Source organism: Silurus meridionalis, chromosome 23 (assembly GCF_014805685.1).
Source record: "Silurus meridionalis isolate SWU-2019-XX chromosome 23, ASM1480568v1, whole genome shotgun sequence".
Lineage (NCBI taxonomy): Eukaryota > Metazoa > Chordata > Actinopteri > Siluriformes > Siluridae > Silurus > Silurus meridionalis.
The window spans coordinates 598,266-612,014 of NC_060906.1; the positions used below are offsets into that span (position 1 = coordinate 598,266).

The 13,749-nt window shown below is 42.3% G+C and overlaps 1 protein-coding gene and 2 long non-coding RNA genes across 4 annotated transcripts; all 3 read right to left on the reverse strand.

The window, feature by feature from the left end:
* Positions 1-3,664: 3,664 nt before the first annotated feature.
* On the reverse strand, positions 3,665-4,480 carry LOC124376942. Its single transcript, XR_006924027.1, has 3 exons — positions 4,448-4,480; positions 3,834-4,044; positions 3,665-3,720 (listed from the first exon to the last, which is right to left on the reverse strand). It is a non-coding gene; the product is annotated as an uncharacterized LOC124376942 (long non-coding RNA).
* Positions 4,481-4,900: 420 nt separating this feature from the next.
* On the reverse strand, positions 4,901-10,482 carry LOC124376845 (eukaryotic translation initiation factor 4 gamma 3-like). Of its 2 annotated transcripts, XR_006923897.1 has the most exons (5): positions 10,128-10,322; positions 9,885-10,031; positions 9,457-9,664; positions 5,149-5,254; positions 4,901-4,935 (listed from the first exon to the last, which is right to left on the reverse strand). XR_006923897.1 is itself a non-coding variant. In XM_046836144.1 (4 exons), the coding sequence occupies exons 2-4, from the start codon at positions 10,178-10,180 to the stop codon at positions 5,207-5,209; spliced, it is 309 nt and encodes a 102-aa protein (XP_046692100.1). In that variant the 5' UTR covers positions 10,181-10,326; positions 10,467-10,482; the 3' UTR covers positions 5,051-5,206. The 2 variants fall into 2 exon arrangements, 1 of the variants encoding a protein (XP_046692100.1); XM_046836144.1 differs by lacking the exons at positions 4,901-4,935; positions 9,885-10,031 and adding an exon at positions 10,467-10,482 and having other exon boundaries at positions 5,051-5,254; positions 10,128-10,326.
* A 7-nt stretch (positions 10,483-10,489) lies between these two features.
* On the reverse strand, positions 10,490-12,036 carry LOC124376869. The gene is made up of 4 exons (XR_006923935.1): positions 11,787-12,036; positions 11,371-11,672; positions 10,769-11,220; positions 10,490-10,620 (listed from the first exon to the last, which is right to left on the reverse strand). It is a non-coding gene; the product is annotated as an uncharacterized LOC124376869 (long non-coding RNA).
* Between the last annotated feature and the right edge of the window lie 1,713 nt (positions 12,037-13,749).

Consider the following 13,749-nt stretch of genomic DNA (forward strand, 5'->3'; position numbering starts at 1 on the left):
TTTGATCTATTCGAACTATTCAAGCCGTGTTACACGCAATGTCTTTCGTTAAAGCCTGTGTTCAGTTGTTTAGTTTCAGTGTAGGCTTATAGACAGGTGCGGCTTATTTATGTTAAAAATATATCTTTTTTTTAATTCAGTGCGGCTTATACATGGGTGCGCTTTATAGTCCAGAAATTACGGTAGTTGATGCTTTTGTTACTTGTAGATTAGACTACTGTAACGCTTTAGTTGAGTTGAGTGAACTTCTGTACCAGTCTGATCCTCCACACCTACTTAGATCAAAAGGTGCTGGCTATCTGTTGGTTCCTCAAATAATGAAGACTACAGCAGGGGGCAGATCTTTCTCTTATAAACCCCACAGTTATGGAACAGCCTTCCAACCAGTGTTCGGGACTCAGACACAGTCTCAGTGTTCAAGTCGAGGTTGAAAATGTATTCATTTAGTCAAGCCTTTGATCAGTAGATTTATTTTTTCAGGTAAAGGCTCAGATCTGGAGGGATCATGGATATAGAGTGTTTGGCGAACGGGGATATTTGTATGCTGTCGTCCCCTCTCATTCACACGTTCACTCAGGTTTGTTGATGGAGGTGTGGTGGGTCGTCTCTTATCCCAGAGATCCCACACTGAGGCTCCAGTGACCAGTGTTCCTGCTCCTCTCCCCTCCGTGGATCTTCCCACTTCGTCCAGGTCTGCCTCTGGATAGTGTTCTCTTCTTGGAGGTCACTCTGTGCAGCTTGGGACGGTTTCTCATCAACACCTTGGGTGATTCCATGAAATTCTGGAGTAAGAACGGGAGTTTTGAGGATGGATTTGGACTGTAGTTAAACAGAACCTTTATTTTAATATTATTTACTTTTGTCACATTTTCCCAACATTTTATTATGTGGATTTTAATTCTTAGTTGAATGTAAATGATGTTCAACACTTTAATAATAGAAACAAAACACACACTATATTTAAACATGTAATTTTTATTAAATATTACAATAAAGATAGATCTATTTTTGTACTTTATTATATGTATAACATGTGCTCACATGCTGAATCTAAACCTGCCCAGAGCTTTGCAGATATTTTGCTCTCCACTGCTGCCATTTCCTGTTCTTAATGAATTATTGAAGAAGGTGTGTATTAAGTGATTGATCTGTTGTTTGGCCTTTAGTTTTTCCTTCCATTTATTTCTCTCAGATTCCAAAGTTTCCTCCAGCTGAGCAACACGTTCCTCCAGTCGCTCTCTGTCTCTCATCAAATGATCTCTCTCATCCTTTGCAGTCTTCTTCTCTTCCTCACAGTGAATCAGGGAATCCTGGAGATCCCTGGTGGTTTGGAGCTGTGAGGTGATCATCTCCTCAATGTCTAATTTGGTCTTCTTTTTTTCTTTCCTGAATTTATATTGCTCAAATTTGAGAGTTTCCTTCAGCTGTGCAACATGTTCCTCCAGTCGCTGTCCATCTCTCATCAAATTATTTCTCTCATGCTTTGCAATCTTCTTCTCTTCTTCACAGTGAATCAGGGAATTCTGGAGATCCCTGGTGGTTTGGAGCTGTGAGGTGATCATCTCCTCCATGTCTAGTTTGGCCTTCTCTTTTTCTTTCTCAAATTTATTTTGTTTAAATTCCAAAGTGGCCTCCAGCTGAGCAACACGTTCCTCCAGTCGCTCTCGGTCTCTCATTAAATTTTCTCTTTCATGCTTTGCAATCTTCTTCTCTTCTTCACAGTGGTTCAGGGAATCCTGCAGCTCTCTGGTGGTTTGGAGCTGTGAGGTGATCATCTCCTCCATTTCTAGTTTGGCCTTCTCTGTTTCTTTCTCAAATTTATTTTGTACAAATTCCAAAATCTCCTCCAGCTGAGCAACATGTTTCTCCAGTCGCTCTTGGTCTCTCATTAATTTCATTTTCTCTTCCTCACAATGATTCAGGGAATCCTGCACCTCTCTGGTGGTTTGGACCTGTCTGATGATCATCTCCTCCATGTCTAGTTTGTCCTTCTCTTTTTCTTTCTCAAATTTATTTTGTACAAATTTCAAAGTCTCCTCCAGCTGAGCAACACGTTCCTCCAGTCGCTCTCGGTCTCTCATTAAATACATTTTTTCTTCCTCACAATGATTCAGGGAATCTTGCAGCTCTCTGATGGTTTGAAAGTGCCTGGTGGTCATCTCCTCCATGTCTAGTTTGATCGTCTCTTTTTCCTTTTCAAATTTATTTTGTTCAGAATTTAAAGTGGCCTCCAGCTGAGCAAGACGTTGCTCCAGTCGCTCTCTGTCTCTCCTCAAATGATCTCTCTCATGATCTGCACACTTCTTTTCCTCAGAGTGATTCAGGGAATCCTGGAGCACCCTGGTGGTCTTGAGCTGTAAGTTATTACTCGTCTTCATGAGTCGCTTTTCCTTCTTTCTTTTCTTCTCCCAATAATTTCTCTCATATTTAAGAATGGCCTCCAGCCTAGCGACTTGTTCCTCCAGTTGTCTTCGTTCTCTCATCAAAATCTCTTTCTCATTCTTTGCAGTTTTCCGCTCTTCTTTACAGTAATTCAGGGAATCCTGAAGCTCCGTGATGGTCTGGAGCTGTAACTTGTTCCTCTCCTCCATGTCAAGTTTTGCCTTCTTTCCTTTCTCTCTTTTTAATGTGGCCTCAAGCTGAGCAACACGTTCCTGCAGTTGTTTTTGTTCTCTTGCCCAGCTTTCTCTCTCACTTTCTACAATTTTCTTTTGTTCCTCATGGAGTTTCAGTGAAGACAGGAGCTTAGTGATGTTCTGAAGGTGTGTGGCGTTTCTCTCATTTATCTCCTGTTCCCGGTTCTTTCGCTCAGAGGCCAAAGTAGCCTCCAGCTCTTGTACCATCTGTACCAGAATGTCTTTCTCTTCTATCTCTGGTGTTCTCTTCTCCTTTATCAGATTAAGAAATGAATCCAACTCTGCTGCTACTTTCTCTATGTGTTTCAGTGCCTCCTTCTTTTCAGCAGCCTGTTTAGATTTCTTTTCTCTTATGCTTTGAAAAATCTCTTCCAGTTCCATTCTTAACTTTGTCTCGTTACTCACACTAACTGATCAGAGAAATACTGAGTGTTCTGACTTATACAGACGTGTCCTACTGTGACGTCACACAGTGAAGCCCCGCCCTTCTTCTGCAACATCACATCTGTGCTCTCCTGCGCATGTGCTGAATGTTGCAAAATCATAAATGACCAGTAGGTGGCAGTGTGATGTGTATTAGAGCTCACTGTCACAGCAGGTAATTAGAAGTAGTGGAGCTCTAATGACGTCATTAATAGCGAGGACAAGACACACAGCAGTTCGGGATTCTTTTATTGACTTTATTGATTAATTGATTTGGAGTATGATTGTGTTTCTGATCAAAGTAAGTTCATGTGTATGGAGTAAAAACAACCTGTACATTTCTCTACATTTATTTCAGATAAATTTTATTCATCCATTAAATAAATGGTGTCAGCGTCAGAGTCGTGTATTTACATGATCTGTTTCCAGGGTTTTCACGAACACAACTCTGTTATTACTGTTCTCTTTTCACAGCGCCGTCTCTTTCAGTTCTAATGAAAGTTCTCATGTATTAAGAGGGAATTTTATGAATGATCAATAATGAAACACCTTCATTACTGTTAGTTATTTACATATTTATTTACAGTAATAACTATTTCTGTAAAAAAGAGAAAGAAATAAAATAAATAAAATAATGAATCCAGACCGACAGCACGATGACCTGAAAGAGAAAAACAGAGATGTGTTACTTTACATAATGTGTGTGTTTGACCGGTACACAGTGTGTGTGTTTAGTAAAGTTTTGTAGGACATTATGAGGACAGTATGACTTACGCTGTAGATGGAACCACTGCATGTTCCTGGATGGATGGAGGTAGGGCTTGGTGGGGCGGCTGCTCCCTGTCCACTGCTCAGCCATAGTGATTCACAGTGACCTCCTGCTCACCAGCTTTCCATTCAACTCTCTGATGGCATTAGTGTCTTCATCCAGAGAGGAATATCAGACAAATCCAAAGCCTTTGCACCGTCCATTGTGCAGTACCACCTGTAGGGGTGAGTAAGGAGATACAGAAAGCAAGAACATGAGCATTACATCACTCTCATGTAGAAAACCATGAGAAATAACAAGCACTGTCTGTATCCCATAATATAAACAGAACAGCTGTGTTCTTTTATTAACAACGTTCTGCTCTCACTGGTGAATTAAATGGAAATAGAATCAGAATAGTTCCTGTGTGTCCAGTCTGAGAGGCTGCGGTGTGAATCGCCTGTTCCACTGCTGCTGGTTTTCTTTTTCAGGATCTGCAACTGGAACATCTGTAGATGCAGACAATCATCTCATATTAGCATCTAATCAGAAGGTAAATTTTGCTAACATTAATAGTTCTCTTCTGTTTTAAATCTTTAACTGCACTTAACACAAAACTAATCGGATGGCTTTGACTCACTCTGTGGATGGATGTTCTTGTTGGCGTTGGGTCTGGGCAGGGTTTTGAAGGTGAGATGGTTTCTACCTTCATGCCGTGACTTCGTCCCTTGGTGGTCTGAGAGGGACTTAAGTACACAGTCCTGCTGCCCAGCACCCTGTCGTTCATCTCCATGATGTCTACTCGAGCCTCATCAGGAGATGAAAACGTCACATACCCGATGCCTTTTGAGCATCTGTTCTCCATCATGACCTGTACGGGACAGCGAGCAAAACACAAAGCAAAGAACGCACATCAAACATGTTAGAGGTTCACAATATCAGAGCTCTCCATATTCAGAAAATACTCCAGCTGAGTACGGGAAGGAAACCCCAAGTTACTGGGAAAGAAGGAAAATGTAAGGATCAGGAGTTATAAATGACCTGTGCAGTGAGGACAGTCCCAAATCTCAGAACGTCCCGTCCTTCATCCACAATACAGTCCAGATTTCTCAGCAGCAGTGTGACTGTCTACAGAACAACAACATCCAGTGTGTTCATCACTTCATTTACATTTCTTTAGGTAAAAAAAACAGGAAACATTCTGCATTAGACTTTTGAGTAAGTTGTGCTGTGTGATTCGTGATAATCAGATTTATGGTGAGACATAAACACCTTCAACAAAGTCAGACTCATAAATAATAATTTACCTGATTATCTACACACAGTTATACATTTTCTCACATTCTCTAAAGTCTCCAAAAGTCCAAAGGACTTCAGTCTGTTCTTTTTTGATCCTTCATCATCTGCTCCTCAACCATCTGCTTCTCCACCTTCTGCACCTCCACCTCTAAAGAAGTGTCAGATAGAGATGGGTTATATATAACATTCAACATGCGCCCAATATTACAAGAAGAGTATCTGTTCTTGATGAAGACTGTCTGGTCAGGTGAAATTACACAAGGCAGAACTTTCTCCAGACGGCAGGTCAGAGTTTTGGCTAAGATTTTCGTATCCTGGTCCAGGTGATTTACCAGATGGCAGACTTGCTAAGGCTATTTCTGTCTCAGATATAAACTCATCCAATTGTAATGCTGTCGTCTTCTTCTTCTTCTTTCGGCTGCTCCCATTAGGGGTCGCCACAGCGGATCATCCGTCTCCATACCACCCTGTCCTCTACATCTGCCTCTTTCACACCAACTACCTGCATGTCTTCCCTCACCACATCCATAAACCTCCTCCTTGGCCTTCCTCTTTTTCTCCTACCTGGTGGATCCATCCTCAGCATTCTTCTACCAATATAATTCATGTCCCTCCTCTGCACATGTCCAAACCATCTCAATCTCGCCTCCCTCACCTTGTCACCAAAACATCCTACATGCGCTGTCCCTCTAATAAACTCATTTCTAATCTTGTCCATCGACGTCACTCCCAACGAAAACCTTAACATCTTCAGCTCTGCTACCTCCAGCTCCACCTCCTGTCTTTTACTCAATGCCACTGTCTCTAATCCATACAACATCTCAGGTCTCACCACAGACCTATAAACTTTCCCTTTCATTCTTGCAGATACCCTTCTATCACAAATCACTCCTGTCAATCTTCTCCACCCACTCCACCCTGCCTGCACTCTTTTCTTCACTTCTCTAACACACTCTCCATTACTTTGCACTGTTGAACCCCAGGTACCTGAACTCCTCCACCTTCTCCAGCTCTTTTCCCTGCAACCGCACCACTCCACTGCTCTCCCTCTCATTCACACACATGTACTCTGTCTTACTCCTACTGACTTTCATTCCCCTTCTCTTCAGCACATATCTCCACCTCTCCAGGCTCTTCTCAACCTGCTCTCTACTCTCACCACAAATCACAATATCATCTGCAAACATCATAGTCCAGGAGACTCCTGTCTGACCTCGTCCGTCAACCTGTCCATCACCACTGCAAACAGGAAAGGGCTCAGGGCCGATCCTTGATGCAGTCCAACCTTCACCCTGAACCAGTCTGTCGTACCTACTGCACACTTCACTGCCGTCACACTGTCCTCATACATGTCCTGCACCACCCTCACATACCTCTCTGAGACACCTGACTTCCTCATACAATACCACAACTCCTCTCTTGGCACTCTGTCGACGCTTTCTCTAGATCCACAAATACACAATGCAATTCCTTCTGTCCTTCTCTATTCTTCTCCATCAACATCCTCAAAGCAAATAAGGCATCTGTGGTGCTCTTCCTCAGCATGATACCATACTGTTGCTCACAGATGGTCACCTCTTCTCTCAGCCTGGCTTCCACTACTCTTTCCCATAACTTCATGGTGTGACTGATCAACTTAATTCCCCTGTAGTTACTGCAGGTCTGCACATCTCCCTTATGCTTAAAGATCGGTAACAGCACACTCCTTCTCCATTCCTCAGGCATCTTCTCACCTTCCAAAATCCTGTTAAACAATCAGGTTAAAAATTCCACTGCCATCGCTACTAAACATCTCCACGCTTCTACCGGTATGTCATCTGGTCCAACCGACTTTCCATTCTTCATCCTCTTAATCGCTGCTCTTACTTCCTCTTTACTAATCCTATCTACATCCTGCTTCACCAACTCCACATCATCCAACCTTCTCTCTCTCTGATTTTCCTCATTTATCAGCTGCTCAAAATACTCCTTCCACCTTCTCAACACACTCTCCTCACTAGTCAACACATTTCCTCTCCATCCTTTACTGCTCTAACTTGCAGTACATCCTTCCCAGCTCGGTCCCTCTGCCTGGCCAATCGCTACAAATCCCTTTCTCCTTCCTTAGTGTCCAACTTCTCCTACAGCTCCTCATATGCCTTTTCCTTGGCTTTCACCACATCCCTTTTTACCTGCTTCCGCATCTCCTTGTACTCCTGCCTACTCTTCTCATCACTCTGTCTATCCCACTTCTGTTTTGCCAACCTCTTTCCCTAATGTTCTCCTGCACTTCCTCATTCCACCACCACATCTCCTTGTCTTTCTTTCTATGTCCAGATGTCACACCAAGTACTTTTCTAGCTGCCTCCCTCATCACTCCTGCAGAAGTTGCCCAATCATCCAGCACCTCTTCACCACCACCAAGCCCCTGTCTGATCTCTTCCCTGAACCTCACACTACACTCTTCCTCCTTCAGTTTCCACCATCTTATTCTTCTTTCAGTCCTCACTCTCCTCCTCTTCTTCTTCGCCTCCAAAACCATCCTACAGACCACCATCCGATGCTGTCTAGCTACACTGTCCCCTGCCAACACCTTACAGTCTCCAATCTCCTTCAGGTTGCATCTCCTGCATAGCACATAGTCCACCTGTGTGCACCTTCCTCCACTCTTATACGTCACCCTATGATCCTCCTTCTTCTTAAAATAAGTGTTTAGCACTGTTATTTCCATCCTTTTAGCAAAATCTACCACCATTTGCCCTTCCACATTCCTCTCCTTAAAACCATACCTACCCATCACCTCCTCATCACCTCTGTTCCCTTCACCTACATGTCCATTAAAGTCTGCCCCAATCACCAATCGTTCTTTCCTAGGTACACCATCTACCACTTCATCTAATCCACTCCAGAATTTTTCCTTCTCCCCCATCTCACAACCAACTTGTGGAGCATAGGCACTGATGACATTTATCATCATCCCTTCAACTTCCACCTTCACGATCATCACCCTATCAGAAACTCTTCACCTCCACTACACTCTTCCTTCAGAATCACCCCTACACCATTTCTCTTTCCATCCACACCATGATAAAACAGTTTAAACCCACTCCAATGTTCCTGGCCTTACTCCCTTTCCACTTGGTCTCCTGAACACACAACATATCTACCTTTCTCCTCTCCATCATATCAGCTACCTCTCTCCCTTTACCCGTCATGGTACCAACATTTAAAGTACCAACCCGAACCTCTACTTTCCTACACTTCTCCTTTCCATGCCGTCTCTGTAGACGTCTTCCTTCTCTCCTTCTCCTTCTCCTTAGGCCAACAGTAGCCCAATTTCCACCGGTACCCTGTCGGCTAACGATACCTGTGGCGGTCGTTGTTAACCCGGGCCTCGACCGATCCGGTATGAAATTCTCATTTGTGATCCGCATATTTGATTTGGCACGTTTTACGCTGGATGCCCTTCCTAACGCGACCCTCCCCATTTACCCGGGCTTGGGACCGGCACTAAGAGTGCACTGGCTTGTGCATCCATAATGGCTGGGTTATCCAATTGTAATGCTGTACCTACACTTATTGTAGGAATACATACATTTTGAAAAAGGCCTCTAATGTTGAAGTGTCAGCAGATAAAGGAGCAGTAAATAGTGATTTATAACATTGGAAGAAACAGCCATTGATTGTTAAATTATCAGTACACTTTGTATCATGATCATTTAAATTTCTGGTATACAGAATCTATCCTACTGCAAGTGTGTGCTACTTACACGTGATGGAGTGGGGGGATGATTTGGGGAACGGTAGAAGGTTATTCATGCTACAACGGCTTGTATCTAAACAGTAGCCGACCAAGAAAGTCATTGTTCACTGTCTTTCTCCCTCCTTTCACAACTACAGTGGTACCTTGACCTACGAGTGCATTAATGTATGAGTTTTCCGAGGTATGAGCGGTCACTCGGTCGTTTTTTTTGCTTTGTTACGCGAGCAAAAAATTGAGGTACGAGCTCGAGACGCCGCTGCTAGATGACGAAGCCAGAAAGCGAATATTGTGACGTAAATTAAGATAAGCAAAGAAGAAAAAGTAAAAATGTTAAAGTTTAGGGATACGTAGTGTACAGAATATGTGATCATTTTTTCTTTACCATGTATACAATCTAAAATTCTTTTCAAGCTGGCATTGGGAATGTACAATTATCAGAAAGATTAATGATTAATTGATTTACTGCGAGGCCTAAATCAAAAGGTAGAGACTTAATGCATATTCAATATGCTACATTAAAGGTATAATAGTGTACAACTTTGCAGTATGGTAATTATAATAATCCCGAACAATGAAAATGCTCTACAATGGCGTCTTTGGTTGTTTACCTTGGCCTTCTTAAAGTCCATCTCTTTGCCGGCGGTCGTGAGGAGAATAGAGAGGCACTCGAGACTTTCCTCGTCATTTTGTTTCAGCAGTTTTACCACGCAGTTATGAATGATGGACTCAGTAAACATCCGAAACTTAAACAGCTTTTCTGCGAGCTTTGTTTTTTGCCTCCTCCAGCTCGTCCTGAAGCCTCTCACGATTACTGGCCTGGAAAAGACAATCGTTATCGTTAAAAAATTGTTAAAAATCTGTGCAATTAAAAAAATACAAATATTACACATGAAGATATTATAAAAAATTTACAGAAGGACGGGTTCAAGCCTGATAACAGATTATCCACTTGAAGCTTCATTTGCAAATTCAGTAGATTTTGATTTTATTCTGTGGGGAAAATGAAGAAAGCCCTCTTGAGAGAAACGATGCTTACTGAAACAGCTGCTTCCAGTTCCTGCTGTTTTTTCTCGAGGACATCGTTGCTCGTTTTGTCCTTCTCAAACTCTTTCTGACACTGGTTTAGCAGCAGCATTCAAAAATTCACATCGCTTTTGGGTTTTTTGGCCATGGGCACATTTAACTAAAAAGAGAAATAAGAAGAAAATTCCACAGTTAGAATCACAAATAGGCTTAAATGCACTAAAACATAAAGAAGGAGATGTGATGTTTTACTTACCGCAGCCAGAGATTTACACATGATCCCGTACCCCACGGAGAAGTTGGGCTCATCAATGGCTTTCTCAAAAATCAGGTCGACGACACCCTTAAGTCGCTCCTCTGTGTCGATGTGGAGCTCTTTCACCTGCTTCATCAGCTGATTGAACATCTCTGGCGTCAGTTTGTTAAGGATACCGCGGACCGTCCGGAAAAAGCTCCTGCGCAACACACAACATCAGCACAGCTGTATTTTAAAATAATATCTGCTTCCAACAGACCAATTTACTGCACAGACAGCAAGTGTAAAATGTAGATCTTTCTGCAACGACAGTGTGCAACTGCAGAGTCATGTGTTAACCTCAGTTTTCTGGGTTTGGGGTCCTCTGTGGAATTCCTCCTTTTCATGGAAGGCTTCCAGGCATCCTCAGCCTTCTTCAACTCCACCTCTTCATTCATAGGCACATTCAAGAGGAACTTGCAGGGTGACGGCGCCTCCAAATTGCATTCGGTTGCTAAAAGGGCAAACGTTATAAAGGAAAAAAAGAAGGCAAAATATTTTAGATATTACTGATATAATTTATATATTACTGATGATCTGTGAAACAATATTCCTTATTTGGTTTTAAAGTTAAAATAAAGCCCACATGTCAGGAGGCTTACCTTGTGTAGCACCACATCAGGTACTGATGGAAGCCCCTCTGGCTTCTGCATACAATCAGGCATGAACTGGATGCTCAAAAGAAAGTCTCTACTATATTGTATAATCTTATTCTCCATCTCTGACTCTGAGGAAGGAACGAGCAAAAGCAGACATGAAAAGTAGTGAAAAAAATGATGAAGTGTGCGAGTCAGAAGAAGTAGGTCTCAGTGTGCATGGTATTGTTGTTGGGCTCTTCGACAGGTGAAAGGACCCCATCGTTGCTTTCATCCTCAGAGCTGGGCTCGGGTTCGTTCTTCGGCGGCTCGGCTTCCTGCGCTTCGATCTCATCTGCTGGTGTTTCTGCTGAAGCCAGATGCTCCACAATCACAGGAGACACACTGGAATTCTCGACTGTGGTTAAGACTGGCTCAAGGTCAAAGTCAGACTGCTGGAAAGCGAGCTCTGGCTTATCCTAACACACAAACACACCCAATTAATAATAAAACACCAGGATTACTGTGGATTTGTAGTGTAAATGTAGGTTTCACACATTCACCGACGTAAACGATAGCATTTATATATTTATATATAGTTATTTAAAGAAACACTCCAGTGTTGGCACCTGGCTTTGGTGTGACGGCTTGTGCAGGACCGGGCTCACATGAGTAAAAAATAGTGGAAAAAGGAAATGGTAATACAGGCAAATATAAGGAGGAAGGCTGGTGAGCTATTAGTCAGAAGAATCTGCTTCCTCTATGAATGTGTGTGTGACTGTTACCTGCAGAGGTGTAACCGGTGACTCGCGACGCCAAACTTTACATGCAGCCGGCGACACCGGTGGAATAACTGGACTCTGCGTTGTGACTTTACTGAATCAGATACAGGACAGCAGGCTTTGATTCTTCTCCAGGAGCATTTTTATTTCTGACACATGAAACAAATAAGCAGCCTCTTTAGATGGAAATGCCCTTTTCATTCTCTTCCACAAGATAACAGTACAAAAGGGAACAAAAAAAAATAAAAATACAACAAACATACCTGACACATGAAACAAATAAGCAGCCTCTTTAGATGGAAATGCCCTTTTCATTCTAAAATACACACGTTGTACATTTATCACCATGTGCTCTTACTTCCACACACTTAAAGATAAGATTATTACTCAAAAGTATAAGATGACACGATTAACCACACAGATAAGTAAAATAACATTATACAAAATAAATTTAAGTGAAAATATAAGTTCAAAAGATTAAAAATAAATGAAATATCAGGAGACTAAAGAAAAACCTACCTCTTCCACAAGATAACAGTACAAAGAGAAGAGGAGGGAGCAGCAGAGGAAGTTAAATCACATGTGGCATCACAACTCTTAAAGAGGAAGCGCTCATTTTTACATCAGGTAACCATATGAGATAAATACAATTTTGTGTGAATTCTTATATTTAACAGTGTATTTTCTATACCTGTTACACTAGCTCAGTAATATCTTTGAGAAGCATGAGAATTTCCCAAGTGTTGTCACCCTCAGGGACACTGTGACCAATAAGAAATGGAAGGAGCCTTATTAGACACCAGTTCTCATGGCCATTTCCACCAATGGTCCCTTTACTGGAAAATCCCTTTCCAATAACCTGAGGTCGATCTGTTTTGTCACTAAATGAGTACTTAAAATACCTAATGGCCTGATTCAGCATATCTAGGGTGAAATAAGTCTTGCCTATCAGGTCTGTAAGGCACAGGGACAATTCAACTGGAACAATACCTTCCAAAATATCATGCAAGATGTCAGGAGGGTACCCACTGACCACATGAAAGTGCTCAAGATTCTCAGTTAAAGGACGTGCTCCTTTCACACCATAAGCTCGAATCATTCCTTGGTCCTCTCTCATCTCCTGCACCTGCCTGTCATGGGACTCTTTGTCTCAGAGTTGAAAGAAACCAGAACATACCTCTTGTTGTTGAGTGTCTCTACTGCTTGCCAAACAGAATCTGCAGAATTTGTCGACAGTAAAACTCTCCAGGAAACCTGCAAGAGAGTGGGCAGCAAGATTGTCAGCTGCAACATACAAGACTAGTACCTTTCACACTGGCACCTAGTTGCTCCAGGTAAATGCCATTCTGCTCCAATAATTTTAGATCATAGATCAGAGGTTGGAAAACTTTTGCATAACCACACTCCTTGACTGTGGAGGTATTGCACAGTAAAGGAAGTTGGATAGAACTGAGGGTTGACCGATATTTTGAAGGTATGTTTGCAATAACCCAGTATACTGCACACATCTTGTGTTTTAGCTTTGATGTTCCAAGAGGATTGGCGACTTCAAAGTCATCAATGTAAAGTACAAGAGCAATTGTGAACTCATCTTTTGCAAGAAATGGATTTTCAGTAAAGTATTGCCCATCAGCATATGATCTGAATTCCTGAGGGACATGTACTTTTTCTGACATAGCTTTGTCTAAAACATTCAATTCAATTCAATTCAATTCAATTCATTTTTATTTGTATAGCGCTTTTAACAATGAACATTGTCTCAAAGCAGCTTTACACAGATAATGTGGTGATTAAACATAAATATGTTCTTTGTAAGTATGTTTGTCCCTGATGAGCAACTGTGGCAAGGAAAAACTCCCCGAGATGGCATAAGGAAGAAACCTTGAGAGGAACCAGACTCAAGAGGAACCCATCCTCATCTGGGTTGCACCAAATGTCCATTTGAAGCAGATATACAATGTTGTGGGGTACAGTGATGATGATCAGAAGCAAACTGCACTCCCGAGTCAGTGCAGCAGACCGCCGACACCAACTACAGTCCAATCCGTCCTCAAAGCACCCGTTCTACTCCGAATTAAGAGACCGTCCCGAGCTGCACAGAAGTGTGAAGATCCAAGGAGGGAGAGGGCAGGAACACTGGTCACTGGAGCCTCAGGAGCATGTTTAACTCGACCGAAGAGAGAGAGAGAGAGAGAGAGAGAGAGAGAGAGAGAGAGAGAGAGAGGG

What these genes read in the sequence shown, in the direction of transcription:
- LOC124376845 (XM_046836144.1), bottom strand. Translation starts at nt 10,180, where the DNA reads ATGAGCCCAACTTCTCCGTGGGGTACGGGATCATGTGTAAATCTCTGG. An exon ending in TGTGTAAATCTCTGGCTGCG is followed by an intron (nt 9,665 to 10,127) that starts GTAAGTAAAACA and finishes TGTCTTTTCCAG; the next exon opens with GCCAGTAATCGTGAGAGGCT. An exon ending in TGGACTTTAAGAAGGCCAAG is followed by an intron (nt 5,255 to 9,456) that starts GTAAACAACCAA and finishes ACACTTCTTTAG; the next exon opens with AGGTGGAGGTGCAGAAGGTG.